Source organism: Oryx dammah, unplaced genomic scaffold (genome assembly GCF_014754425.2).
Source record: "Oryx dammah isolate SB20612 unplaced genomic scaffold, SCBI_Odam_1.1 HiC_scaffold_14, whole genome shotgun sequence".
NCBI classification, from domain to species: domain Eukaryota; kingdom Metazoa; phylum Chordata; class Mammalia; order Artiodactyla; family Bovidae; genus Oryx; species Oryx dammah.
This window is the reverse complement of record NW_024070198.1, coordinates 33453479-33468415: the sequence shown is the minus strand read 5'-3', so window position 1 is coordinate 33468415 and position 14937 is coordinate 33453479. Positions and strand designations below refer to the sequence as shown.

Genomic DNA, 14937 nt, shown 5'->3' with positions numbered 1-14937 from the left:
AGCGTCTTTTAATTTCATGGCTGCAATCACCATCTGCAGTGATTTTGGAGCCCCCCAAAATAAAGTCTGACACTGTTTCCACTGTTTCCCATCTAGGGAAGGTATAGCCTCTTCAGAGGAGAAAATGGAGGTGCAGCAAAAATGAAGTGGCATGTAAAACTGCCATGACTTAATCATGAGAAATCTGAGACTGAAACACAGGAGTATTAACTTAACTTCTTGCTGTATTTTCTTCATGTTAATTAATACTGCTTCACAATTCAGTTTAGATTATTAAAATGTAACCACTATCTGAAATAGCTAATAAGGAACAAGAAAATATCATTTTGTAGTTTAACTTGCTTATGATTATTTGATAGGTAAAATGTCTAGAAGATGAACGATTGAGGACAGAAGATGAATTATCAAAATATAAAGAGATTATTAATCGCCAAAAAGCTGAAATTCAGAATTTGTTGGACAAAGTGAAAATTGCAGATCAGATACAGGAGCAGCATCAAAGGTATAAAATGAGCAACTTCTGTTTGTGCTAATCAACAGGCTTTTTGATTCTACCTAAGTTGCTATTTTTAAATGCAGTCATTGCATTAAATAAGAATAATCTTATATTTTACTAGACAAAAAAAATTTTTTTAATCCCTACCTTCATTTGAAATCTGTTTTGGGTTATTTTTGAGGTTCCCAACACAGCTTCTAAAAATCAAAGTTTATATTCTTATGTAAACATAGGCAGTAATTATTTATAAGACAGAATGGATTATGGGCTTTTTTTTATCCATTCCTTAGCTTTCAAATTCTGTTACTTATACACAGTAGTGTTTCTTCTAAAACGTAGATTGTATCTCTGTCTGTATCTTTGCATGTATGTAGCTTGCGATCAGGAGGTAACATTATTCCTTGTCTTCTTATAACACCGGTTAGCCGAGTTCTACTTAGGACTTTACCTGACAAAGCCTGGATTCAGACTGGATCCAAATATCTTCTTTTTTATACTCTACCAACACCCAGGCTGCTGAGTGTTGCTGAAAAGATCTTCACCTCATCCAGATGCTGCTGCTATAAATTCATGGTTAGCAGCCTCAGCTGGGACTACTCCTGCACCCCTAGGCCTACCATACGTTCTTAGACTCTTCTCCCCTGTCTTCTTAGCGTCTCTTCCAAACCATCCTGCTTTCACGGTGATGTCCTCTCTCTCCTTGCTCTTTACTCTTGGCAGAAAAAAGGAGCTGTCAGGTGACACTTCTCTCCACCTCTTGCTGTCAGTCCTATGAGCTTGCCTGCATCTGCAGTCATTTTTCTTTTCCTTCTGTTTTTGTGCAAGAAATGTTCCTATTTCTGAATCAGATTGTGGTCTCTACTTCTACTGTGGATCCCATGCTCTTCTGCCTTCTCAGGGTCTTCCTTGATCATTGCTTCTTTTTCCTTTATCTCTTACCTCCCTCTTTTCACTGTCTCCCTCTTTTCTTCTGTCTACATTTAAATGTTACTCCATCTTAAAGACTTCAGAAATCCTATGATCGCCCTTCTCCTTTTCTTCACAACCACGTCTTTATAGAATCATCTGTAGCCCTCCTCCATTTTTTTGCATCCTTTGCTCTTCTATTTCTCTCCATTTTCTTCAAGCTTCCCCAATGTACCATTACAAACTGCTAATACATCCTTAAATATAGTAGATACTTCCCAGATTAAGCCATGCTTGAGTGTTCAGTATGGACACACTAAGCCCCTTACCTTTCTTGACGTGCTCCATTCCTTTGGCTAAAGCCAAATGAATTTCGTTGTGCTCTCCTGGTGTTCCTCCCCAACTTGCTGGCCAGTCTTTTTTTGTCTCCTTGGCAGCCCTCTCTTTCTGTCATAAAGCTATCTTTTATTCTTATTTTATTATACCCCTAGGTGATCCTAACTCTTCCAGTAATGTGTTGCAGAACCTTCAAGTTATTATCTTTAACCTTTTTTGCTGAGCTCTAGACATGCAAGTATCAAAGACACCTCAGACTTTTTAACATGTCCAAAACTGGTTCATCTGTCTTGCCTGCAAATACGTTTCTCTGATGTTGCTGAGATGAGTGATGAGTGTGACATCCAAACGATTTTCCAATCCAGAAACCTGGGGGTTACCCTTGGCTCTTTTATCCTTTCCCTCACACGTCACCAGTCACAAAATATTTCTGATGCTAACTCGTTAATATCTTTCAAGTCCATTTACTTTTTACATTCCCATTGCTACTACCATCATCTAAGCCATTATCAGCTCTCATCTAGAAAACTGCCACGGCTTCTAAACTGTTGCTGTTGTTTGCTTACTTCCCTTTTAGTCAGTTTATTACAGTGTAGTAAACGTGATCTCTTTTAAAAAGGAAGTCTCAGACCTTTCAATGATTTCCCATTGCCTCAAGGATTGCCTAGTGAGCTCAGATGTCTTAACATGGCTTGAATGATCATTAATAACACTGCTTCTCCTTCTCTGCGTTCTCCTTTTTCATTCTGTATTTCAGCAGTAGTTGGTTAACAAACGTTGATTAATTGTCTCCTAGTTGTGGAGCCCTGTGTAAGTGCTAGGATATAGTATGGTCTTTATCCTCATCAGTATTGAGTATCTGTCTGTGAGTATCAACAAGACGTCCTTCTCTCTTTCCCTTCCCAGCTTTGCACAAACTGTTTCCTCTACCTGGAATGTGTTGTCTTCTCCTGCTCACCCCTACTTCTGCTCTTATTCAGGAATTTGCACTCTGTGGCCCACAAGGCAATTCCAGCTCACTCCCTCCTTTTATAGAGAAACTTTTTTGGGGTACACAGCCACTCTCATTCCGTTATGTATTGTGTGGCCGCTTTCACACTACAGTGGCTTAGTTAAAACAGTTGGAACAAAGGCCATGTGCCCCAGAAACCTATATTGTTTACTCTCTGGGTCTTTTATAGGAAAAGTTTGCTAACCCTTTAAGTATTATTTTAATCACTTACACTCTGTGCTTTCATCATCAAAAATGGTTTTTCACAGTGCTTGATTAAAAGCTCTTTGAAAGCAGCAGTTAAATCAGTCTTCCTTATAGCTCTTACTGAGCTCTTAGTTCCTAGCATATATTAGGCGTTCGTAGTAATCCAAATAAGTATTTGAATGAATGAATAAAAGTACCTTTATAAAGCATTTCAATGAAAATTCTCAAACCCTTAATGTCCTTTAATAGTTAATTTTTTTCTTAAATATAAACTTTGTTTTTTAGAGGTAAACAAGAAATTGAAAATTTGAAGGAAGAAGTGGAAAGTCTTAATTCTTTGATTAATGACCTACAAAAAGACATCGAAGGCAGTAGGAAAAGAGAATCTGAGCTACTACTGTTTACAGAAAAGCTCACTAGTAAGAATGCACAGCTTCAATCTGAATCCAATTCTTTGCAGTCACAGTTTGATAAACTTTCCTGTAGTGAAAGTCAGTTACAAAGCCAATGTGAACACATGAAACAGACAAATATGAACTTGGTAAGTATTAGTGTACATTTAACTTTTAAGGCGACACAGCAAGAAGCACAAATTAAGTTTCACTTTCATGCCCTGGAGAAGGAAATGGCAACCCGCTCCAGTGTTCTTGCCTGGAGAATCCCAGGGACGGGGGAGCCTGGCGGGCTGCCATCTATGGGGTCGCACAGAGTCAGACATGACTGAAGCGACTTGGCAGCAGCAGCAGCAAAGGTGTAACCCTAATGGTGGATGATTGAGCTCTTTTTGGTGGGACGGGCACAGACTTTCTGATAATTTCAAATGCTATGAGAAATGTCAGTTTTTCCTTTCAACTTACGTGTTTTGTAATAAAATTTCTCCCTAACATTGTTATGAAGAAGTATTTCACTTTTGAAAATAAGAAAACCAGGATTTTTGTCATTCCTAACTGGAATTACCATGTATTTCGTAATAGGACTTTAAATTTCTGTATTTTTATAGCTTAAATTAAAATGGTTTTAATATTTCCAAGTTGTGGGGGGGGGTCTTAAGTTACTCCTAAAAATAATTTAAGACTTCAGTCCAAAACTACAGAAACCTGTATCACATGTTGTTTTGCTTGTGGGGGGTGTCAGATGCATTAATATATCACTCCTCCCCTTCTCCCCCCACCCCACTTTACTACATAAGAAATTTGAGAAACACAATAAACAACCTGGTAAGGAGAGATGATAGAAGAATTTAGTACCAAAGACCTTGTATTTTTAAGGTTTTAAACTCTGAGCAATAATTAAAACATATCAAAAATTGGTATTTTATCTTATTTTAATATTTAGGAAAGTAGATTGTTAAAAGAAGAAGAACTGCGAAAAGAGGAAGTCCAGGCTCTGCAAGCTGAACTCACTTGTAGACAAACTGAAGTTAAAGCATTGAGTACCCAGGTTGAAGAATTAAAAGATGAATTAGTGACTCAAAGACGTAAACATGCCTCTAGTGTCAAGGATCTTACCAAACAACTTCAGCAAGGTATACAGTTCTTCTGCATTTAGATCTTAAATGTTCTTGTTTCTTTTTGTTGAAGGATTTATAGAAAAAATATGTTTTACATTAGTTTCTCCCACATTGGGTAGAGCTGTAGGTTCTTTTTAATGTTCATAAACCAAATGACTGACCTTGTTTCATAAATAGTTTAAAGCATGTTCTACGCTAAAATACTTTTATTCACAGAATCACAGAATATAAGAATAGGGAAAGTGCCTTTCCAGGACAGCAATTACATGATACTGTCAATGAAAAGTGTTTAAGTATTTGTTCTCCAATTTGTAAATTGTAAACATGTATCACTCTATTTTATGCACATTAGAAAAACATGAAAAATATAAATTTAAGAAGATCAGATAAATACAAGTAGAGTGCTAATATTTTCTGCCTACACTTGTCTGTGAATTGTTATGTACAGCATCTAGGGTACCTGCACCCACCTTGATGACCTGTAACTTAGAGATCATTGAATCCTAACCCTTAATTTTAGGGGAAACTGAGATCCAGAAAAGTTATAAATTTCCAGAACACAACGATTGACAGCTAGAACTGGAACTCAAATTTCTGTTATTTAAAAATTTATACAGTTTTTGGAGTCTGCTATGTGATTGGTTACGCAGCTGAATAAAAGATAGTCTGACGTCCTGTTCTCTACTACTCCCCACTGTTTTATTTGTGTTAAAATAGGGTGACATACAGTAATATGGTAAAAGAGACTTAGCATTTGCTTAATAGAAATATATTCAGATACTTGCCAGAAGAATTTAGTTTTCATAGATGTAATTGAAGGGAAATTTGGAGGGATTTTCTGGTACTGTGGAGTTCTTTTAAATCTTCCAGGACTCCAGAAGTTAGATTCTGTGTGCCTAAATGATGTCAGTATCAGTTGTTATCATAATGTTATTTCCATGTATTTTGTATTTGACCTGTGTGTTTCTAGATGTCATTTTATGTGAATGACCCTGTGCGTTTCTAGATGTCATTTTATGTGAATGACCCTACAGACCTCCTGTTGAAAGTATGTATTCAAGAAATTTCTTTCGTCACTTATGCCATTTTGGCCTAAGTGATTTTAGCAGTTAAAATCAGAGATAATGGGGACAGGTGGTCATGATTGTTGTTACAAGTAATCCATTTCTTTTCCTGCAGCACGAAGAAAGTTAGATCAGGTTGAGAATGGAAGCTGTGATAAAGAAATCAGCAGCATGGGAAGTCGTTCTAGTTCATCAGGTAAAAACTAATGCTTTTATAGTTGTTTTTCAGTGATTGATTATCAAAAGAAATAGCATCTTTTGTTTTACAAGGTATCGATATGTTTTTCTGTCATTTTGAATTATATAAAACAGTGGTTATACACAATTACATTGTAAAAAATATTTCCAGTTAAAACATTTAAGTTCTAATCATTACACAGGATTTTAAATTTGTCATGGGGTTCTATGCCATCTGTCTCCTTACCTCCTTTTCCTTACCTGCTTTTTCATTCTGTGCAACAATTTCTTCTTCCATTTTTCAGTTCAGATTTGTATCCATCTCTATAGAAAGATATGGTATAGCACGTCTTCCATTTTCTTTTAATTTTATATTGCTTCTAACACCTGAGACCTGATGAGATGGGGTCATCATTATATTTCAGATTATATATATATGTATGTATTTCTGAATGTTTTTGCTTCTTCATGGTAAGTCTGCCTCTTGTTGTTGAGTCGCTCAGTCATGTCCAACTCTATTTGCGACCCCATGGACTGCAGCCCCTCCAGGCTCCTCTGTCTATGGAATTCTCGAGGCAAGAATACTGGTGTGGATTGCCATTTCTTTTTCTAAAATATGCCTCTAGTTTAAAGCAAAAATTAATAGTCTATAAAATTGATTGATAGCATTGTGAAAATGATAATTAGCAAAATATCAGCATATTTATCATATTTGGAATGCCAGGAACCATGCGGAATGCTTTAAACATATCATCTACTCACAGAATAGTCATGTGAGATAAGTGTTGTAATTCCCATTTTATAAATGGGGAAACTTAAAATTCAAAGTGGTTCCATCAGTTCAGTTCAGTCACTCAGTTGTGTCCAGCTCTTTGTGACCCCATGGACTGCAGCACGCCAGGCCTCCCTGTCCATCACCAACTCCCGGAATTTACTCAAATTTGTCCATTGAGTCGGTGATGCCATCCAACCATCTCATCCTCTGTCGTCCCCTTCTCCTCCCACCTTCACTCTTTCCCAGCATCAGGGTCTTTTCCAATGACTCAGTTCTTTGCATCAGGTGGCCAAAGTATTGGAGTTTCAGCTTCAGCATCAGTCCTTCCAATGACTATTCAGGACTGATTTCCTTTAGGATGGACTGGTTGACTGCAGCCATGAAATTAAAAGACATTTGCTTCTTGGAAGAAAAGCTAATGACCAGCTTAGACAGCATATTAGAAAACAGAGACATTACTTTGCCAACAAAGTTCTGTCTAGTCAAAGCTATGGTTTTTCCAGTAGTCATGTGTGAATGTGAGAGTTAGACTATAAAGAAAGCTGAGCGCCGAAGAATTGATACTTTTGAACTGTGGTGTTGGAGAAGACTCAGTCCTGACTTTCCCCAAATCCATAGTGACAGAACTCAAACTCTAGAAGCTGCATGCCAACGACATTTTCACTGCCTCCTAGGAGTTACACAGTAGGGGAAAAACATCATTAATTCTTATAATAGTGGAAAAATGGTATAGTAGAAAGAACATGGGTTTGAGATTACACATAGGTATTTAGATCTCAGCTCTACTATTTACTAATGTATAACCTTGGATAAGATAATATTACTTAAATCTATAAAATGAGATTGGAAAAAAAATGTCTTTGTAGTATTAAAAGAGATTAAAAATTCTTCTCTATGGATATTGGTAAAAAGAAATAGCTACCATTTACTTATTGCTTACTGTATGATGTATTAACTCATTTAAATGAGGATAGCAGTCCAATGAGGCAGATCATATTATGGTTCCCAGTTTTAAATGATGTGACTGTGATAGAGTCCAAAGTCACAAAGCTACTAGGAGGGCTAGCTCCAGAGCTTAACCTACTGGTTATATTCTGTCTTGTGACTTTTTTCTCTTTCTGTGTGTCTCTGTTTAATTTTGGTGTCTTGAGTTTCTCATTTCTCCATTGCCACTTCCTATGTCTGTTTTTAGAAACATACTAGACCCTTTATTCTATCATCAGTCTATTCAAAAACAAGAACTCAGGTTAGATATGGTCAGGTATGACTTGAGTTCTGTGCCCAACACTGTTAGATTGAATATTTGGAAATGATAGAAGAAATAATGCCTGAAATTAGAGTTGACTCCAGACTAAGTACAATAAGTTGTGTTTTTTCTTTTTTTTGGTCTTAAGGGTCCCTCAATGCTCGAAGCAGTGCAGAAGATCGATCTCCAGAAAATACTGGGTCGTCAGTAGCTGTAGATAACTTCCCAGAAGTAGACAAGGCCATGCTGATTGAGAGGATAGTAAGGCTGCAGAAGGCACATGCCCGGAAAAATGAGAAGATAGAATTTATGGAGGATCACATCAAACAGCTGGTGGAAGAAATTAGGAAAAAAACAAAGTATGTATTTTCTTTTCATTTCTGTTCCTTTGTTTATGGCTGTGCTGGGTTTTTGTTGTTGCGTGCCAGCTTTCTCTAGCTGGGGTGAGCCGCGGCTACTCTGGTTGTGGTACTTCGGCCCCTCATTGTGGAGGCTTCTCTTGTTGCAGACCACAGGCTCTAGGGCGCGCAGGCTTAGTTGCCCCTTGGCACGTGAAATCCTCCCAGACCAGGGATTGAACCTAGGTCCTCTACAGTTGGCAGGTGGATTCCGAACCACTGAACCACCAGGGAAGTCCCGAAGTGTGCGTTATGGTACTGGGATCTGTGTTCAAAATACCATTATTCATATGATAAAGTTACTGAGTTCAAATTTAATTATTTCAAGAGCCTTTCTTTCAAAAAAAATTTTTTTAACTATGATCATATAGTTCTCAATCTTATGGGTCACGTATTTTTGTTCTAGGTTTTGGAAATGAAAGAAAGCATAGGTTTTTCCTTTAAGGTGATACAGAGTTCTGTAGGTGGTGATTTTTTTTACTAGAATAACTTTGAACTTAAAAACAGATTGTGCTCTTCTTAGCTTCTTATTTTCAAGATGGTGGTTCTAAGAGATAATGGGGTTGTGGATTATCATTCCTGTTGAGCAGGACACAGTGAGGTATTTATTATAGATTTAGGGAAAAATTTGCCCATGAGTTTTATTTAAAATTTTTTTTTTTAAGTTACCAAAGCCATTCTTCTTTTTCCACACATTTATTTGTATTTCTTTATGTTTTTCTATGCTGGGTCTCTGTTGCAGCGTGTGGGATCTAGTTCCTTTACCAGGGATTGAACCTGTGCCCCCTACGTTGGGAGCATTGAATCTTAGCCACTGGACCACCAGGGACATCCCTGCTCATGACTTTTAAAAGAAGAAGAGGACAACACAAGTTTTAAGTTTAGTGACAAGAAAATAGAAAATATTAACTGAAACTGGAACAATAAATTGTTCACATATTTTGATTTACATAAGGAAAAATATAGAGCCATGTTTATATATCTTAAATCTAAATACCATGTTTTAACAAAAATGGGATCATTTGAGAAGCCATCTGAAGAAGAAAAATTCCCTTATTTTGTAATACTTGCTGAGTTGCTTCAGTCATGTCTGACTCTTTGCGACACTGTCAACTGTATGTAGCCCCCCAGGCTCCTCTGTCTACAGGATTCTCTAGGCAAGAATATTGGAGTGGGTTGCCATGCCCTTCTCCAGAGGATCTTCCCAACCCAGGGATTGAACCCGAGTCTTTTATGTCTCATTGACAGGCTGGTTCTTTACCACTAGCCCCACCTGAGAAGCCCCTGTGTTCTAATATAGTTCTGTTATTAACCTAATATGTAATTATTTCATGCATCATCTTTACACTTAGGATTAGTTCACTCTTGAAAATTGCAGTGTTTATAAATTCTGCGGGGACGTAATTGTAATAGTGTTTTATTTTACAGAATAATTCAGAGTTACATTTTACGAGAAGAATCAGGCACACTTTCTTCAGAGGCATCTGATTTTAACAAAGTGCATTTAAGTAGGCGGGGTGGCATCATGGCGTCTTTGTACACGTCCCATCCAGCCGATACTGGATTAACATTGGAACTCTCTTTGGAGATCAACCGGAAACTACAGGCTGTTTTGGAGGATACATTGCTGAAAAATATTACTTTGAAGGTATTTGTATTTCTCATTCACTTACCAACCAGGAAACATGGCAGAAATGGTACCTCTTATTCAGTCAAACACATGGATGGGCTGTTTCTGTAAGGAAGGGTAGCCATTGTTTCCATAGATGAAATTTTATGTTTTTCTCTTGTTGAAAAATGTAATTTTTAAAATTAACAAGGAAAGAAAGAAGCAAAAAAAAAAAATTAGTATAGCTATTGGATAGACTCCCTAAGATGAGTCATTTACTTTGCAATGGAAAGTCTTTAACATATATTACAATAGTTATAATTGATTACTGAGGCATTAAGATTGAGGTATTTTTTTTCTAATGTATTTTCCAGCTATATTTTATTTTTTGCAGCTGTTATCTGACCCACCTATTCTGTTTGTGCTGTTTGGGCATTAATGGTTAGTAATGGGTTAAAAAAAAATTTTGTTTTAATCTGATAATACTTTTGTGCACTAAAATTTGCTATAGCTTTAGTAAAAAGATTAAGTATGATTCTGAAGTATACACGATTGCTGCACTGAAAACATGTATATGCAAAGTTTATCTCACATGGCAGATATGACTGTGTATCAGTTTAGTTCAAAATTTAGGGAAAAACAGTTCAAATCGCATCTTTTTACTTATTACACTTAGTAGTTCTGTTTTCTTTTCCCTCTTTTTCCAACTGTTAAAGGAAAATCTGCAAACACTTGGAACAGAAATAGAACGTCTTATTAAACACCAGCATGAACTAGAACAGAGGACGAAGAAAACCTAACACAAAGCTCTTCCTCAGTGAACAGACGAAAGCTGCACCAAGCAGGTGCCACTGCCCAGCACTGCTGGAAACTCCTCCCTGTGTGTGTCAGCCAGTAAACAGTTTGTTTTGCTCCATCTGTATAAAAAAGTATCTTTTTACAATACAGATGCATTGCTGTGCATACTGTAAGAATGTAAGCTCTGATGAAACTTGTTCTTGTACAGTGACAGCCTGTCATTGAATCTGAACAACCGAATTTAATTCGCTGATAGTCATATGAAGTGCTGAACATTACAACAAGGGCTTTTGAAAACCCCTTCTCCGTATTTCTTCCCTTTAAAATATATAATGTCAAAAATGATTTCACTTTCTAAAATTATGCGTGAAAGGACAGGTGTTAATCATTCAGTAATACGCTATTTCTCCAACATGAATAAAACTAAAGAAATGAAAAAAGCTTTGGTTTTGACATTCTGATACAGCGTTTGCTTGTGTGTTAGGGACGCCAGTGAGTTCTTGAATCCTTTGGTCTTCATGGAAGCAGATAGGAAAGCTGCTCTTGGTGATTAGCAGGGACCGGCACTGTATGCTTCTTTCAGGTTTCCTTATTTGTGCCAGGAACATTGTTTTCAGGTTTGAATTGGGTTAATTGTTACGTTTTTAAAAATCTCTAGTTACATAAACTATGATTTGAAAATTCTTGTGGACTTCAGCTATATTTTAAAATGTGAAGTGAATTAGTCATTAGAACCAAGAGATGAGTAATGAATTCTTTGAAACAGAAATACTTTAGTTTTACTGACATCAAGTATAAAGATAAATATAAGATACTTATGAAGAACCAGTTCCCAAGAGAATCCAGCATAGGGCACTGTTAACCATTTTATCTGTGCACCATTCTTTACTGTTGGTTTAATTATATGTTATATTGGCGTGATCTTACAGCCTCTAAATGTGCTGTGTTTCGGTAAATAATTACATCCTTATAACCAAAGGAGTTTTAGAGCCAAATTTATGTATCCTGTTGGATTTTTACAATATTTATTTAAGATATGCACTCGTGTCACTGGTCATAGTATCAGTATTTCTGTCACTGAACTTTTTTCTCGTCTCTCATAATTTCTCACTGTGATTTTCTGCATTTCATTATATTCAGATCATTTCTGTAATGATACCTTGGCATATACACAGATGTTGCAGCAAACTTCATTTTTGTTTTGAATTTTTGCATCCTTCTTTTCCTCTCAAGAGAAGTAAGCATTGAGGTGATGGATTAAAAGCCTTTAAAGAATTGTATGGCTTTACCAGTTGGGCTAGGCTTTTGATGGCAATGTCCCTTTAATGTATTTTACCTTTTTTTTTAATTGACTTAGCATTGTGTGAAAAGATCATTTACTAAAGGTTAGATGACTCATTGTAGCAGTGTGTTTTTTCTGTATATTGAGTTAATAGGTTTCATCCAAAAACAAAATCTTTTCACTTCAAAATGGAAACATAAGTTCAGAAACACTTTATATTTAAAATAGCTGTAAGTTTTAGTCTTACCGAAATGTGTCTTTTTACCAGTAATAATTTATCAAAATAAAGAAATGAGGGTAAGTGCAATCACATCTGAATTATTTTCCTAGTTGTTTTTGATAATAGTATTGATGCTCCCAAAGACTGTTTAGTCGATGTAACTAAATTTTTACAGCCTCTTATGTGATATAGATTCATACACTACAGTATTTGTTTTTTTCCTTCCAAGACACATAATATGTTAATGGAGACCAAATAGTGGTCAGATCTACAGTATTCTATGTCTGTACACTTTAAAAATATATATGTACATACACACACACGTTTTTGCATACATATATTGCATATGAAAATGAAACATTCCAATATTAACATTTGTTCCAGCATTCATTCAAAGACATATAGTGTTTAAACAGTTTTAGAAGACTGCAATTATAAACCATATATTGACTTATTATTACTCCCCCCATAAACGTAAGGAACTGTGAAAAATTTGAAGAAAATGCTTTATTTTCCTTTTGTTCTTTAGTTTCTCCTATATCCTTTTGTATATAGATCATGACTGAGCAAAAGTGTGTACAGCAAGGTACATCTATCAGATCTCTGTCTAGACTGACCCACAGATCCTGATTAAGCATTTAGGAGGAAGTATATGGAAAGAAGAATGTGGTGTCCAGGAAAGGAAAATGGTGTGGATAAATGATAAACTTGACTTCTGGGAGAAATTTTGGTTTGTCTGTTTATTATTAATTAAACACATCAAAGGCTGTTTTTGTTAGCACTATTTTGATTTCTTTGAGGAGGAAATTATTTTTGTGTGTATGTATACATACATATGCACTTTACTAGGTTTTAATTTTAAAACAGGCTAACTTTTACAAGGCTAAAGTCTGAAGTGGTATGGGAAAAAGGCAGTCACAGTAAGTATACAATTTTTACTAGGTTTTAATTTTAAAGTGAATACTTAGTGACTGCCTTTTTCCCATACCACTTCAGACTTTATCCTGTTAAGCTCTAAGGATTGAAAATGGTGGATGTGAACAGTAGAATGAGTTTAAACTTCAGTTTGTTTTTTAAACTTTCTATTCATAACCATTTAAAGCAATTTATCTTGAAATTAAATTTTGTGAGGCTACCAACAAATGTTATTTATTCATATAATAAACACATTTATTGAAAACCCCTTTATTGCCAGGCACCATACAGGGTGTCAACATTATACTGTAGACAGGCTAGACAGGGCAGTTCGTGTCGGCATGGAGCTTATGGTCTAGTGAAAACCGCTGGGAGGCAGCCTTTGAGTCTCTGCAGCCCACAGCCAGCCCTTGTCAGTAAGAGGTTAATGGGCTTGCGCAAGTGGTGATCCAGAAGTCTCACTCTGGCATGAAGCTTTGGGAAATGAATCCTTGCTGAGGTACACTGAGAGCAGATCATTGTTTTTGTGGTGGTTCTGCACATTTCCTAACTTTTTTCCCAGTTTGATGTTTAATCATTGTTTTAAGAAGGGGAAAAAAAAATCCAATGACCATAAAATGGCACTTAATTTTTGCCATTTTAGTAAATTATTAATGTCCACTTGATGCTCATAAAGATGAATCTAATCATGGTGTCATATTTGTTTCTAAATTGTTTTGCAGTATATTATTTTCTAGATTTTGACATATAATTTCAGATGAGGATGTATCAGTAGAAGAAAAAAAGCACTAGAAACCATTAGTACTGTAAATGTTGTATATGTTACCCTGATGAAAATATTTTTATCATTCATGGTATTCCATTTGGTTAATTTGCCTTATGAATGCTGGATTCAGTGGTCTGTCTTCCAATAACCTTATTTTTAAAACGAAAGATTTCTTTTTTGACACTAAGATTGTTCATGTTTAATCCCGGTTGGTGGCACTAGAATCCTGAAAAATTTTCAAGACTGAACAGGAGAAGATAATCAAAAGAGAATCCAAATAGAATTTTTCAGGAAAATAAATGAAAAATATAATTGTATATTAAAGATGTATTTTCTTCTGAAATGAAATTCTTTTTTAAAATGCATATAGCTGTCCATTTTGACAATGATGAAACTTGTTTATCTTCCAAAGTTCATATATATATATGTGTGTATTGTACAGATAATCTTTAGTTTGATTACACTGTTCATTTTGTAAATATCTTTCTGTATAAAATGAAGCTTTTCAAGAGAATTTTATGTATATATTGTACTTATTAAATAGGAAATGCCTGTTTACCAGGTTGTATTTTACTGGCATCTTTGGTTATTTACACATACCACTACTAACAGACTGATTCTCCAGACTTCACAAGACTGAGTTGCTTTAATGTTCCTTTTTAAACCAGATTAATAGGAACTCTTGCTTTCCATCTTTGTCTTTATTCTACTAATTACAAGTCAGTGAACAATAGTAAACTAATTGAATGCCACGTTGTATTTTAAATTTTTGTCTAAATTATTGATAGCAAAATCTCGCCTTTTGTAAAAGGCTGCCTATGTGAAAATTTCTCATTGAACTTGACAAGCCAGGAATAAATTCAGATTTTCCACAAAACTGTGGAACTTACTTGCCCAAATTATCTAGGTTTAATAATAAAGATCTAATCGGTTCAATAAAAAGATATTGAAATGGCATGAGCTTCATACAGGTAACCTGTATAATGGATATTTCACATCATGATGTGTTGTTTTCCATTTCTCATAACAGTTCAGGTACACACAGATTATGCCACATTCCTTAAAGAGTTCAGTATTGGAAAGAATCCCCTGAAATCAGGATCCTTAAAATAAAGGTACAATTAATAGGACTGAGGAAGCTTTGCTGACTTACTTAGTAATCTGTTTTCAGCAGCTTATAGATGTGTTTGCAAGAGAAGTATATAAAGGAAGAGTGAATTTTTGGAAGAGAATAGCTTATG

The 14937-nt window shown here is 35.7% G+C and overlaps 1 protein-coding gene across 1 annotated transcript in view; it reads left to right on the top strand.

Annotated features, from left to right (window-relative positions):
* Positions 1–14264, top strand: part of CCDC186 (coiled-coil domain containing 186) — a 42854-nt gene extending 28590 nt beyond the window's left edge. Inside the window, exons 10-16 of the mRNA XM_040255039.1 lie at positions 360–502; positions 3222–3477; positions 4272–4461; positions 5626–5706; positions 7857–8067; positions 9535–9754; positions 10432–14264. Coding sequence (XP_040110973.1) covers positions 360–502; positions 3222–3477; positions 4272–4461; positions 5626–5706; positions 7857–8067; positions 9535–9754; positions 10432–10515 — 1185 coding nt within the window. The 3' untranslated portion in view covers positions 10516–14264. The remainder of the gene's footprint in view (positions 1–359; positions 503–3221; positions 3478–4271; positions 4462–5625; positions 5707–7856; positions 8068–9534; positions 9755–10431) is intronic.
* The last annotated feature ends 673 nt before the right edge of the window (positions 14265–14937 follow it).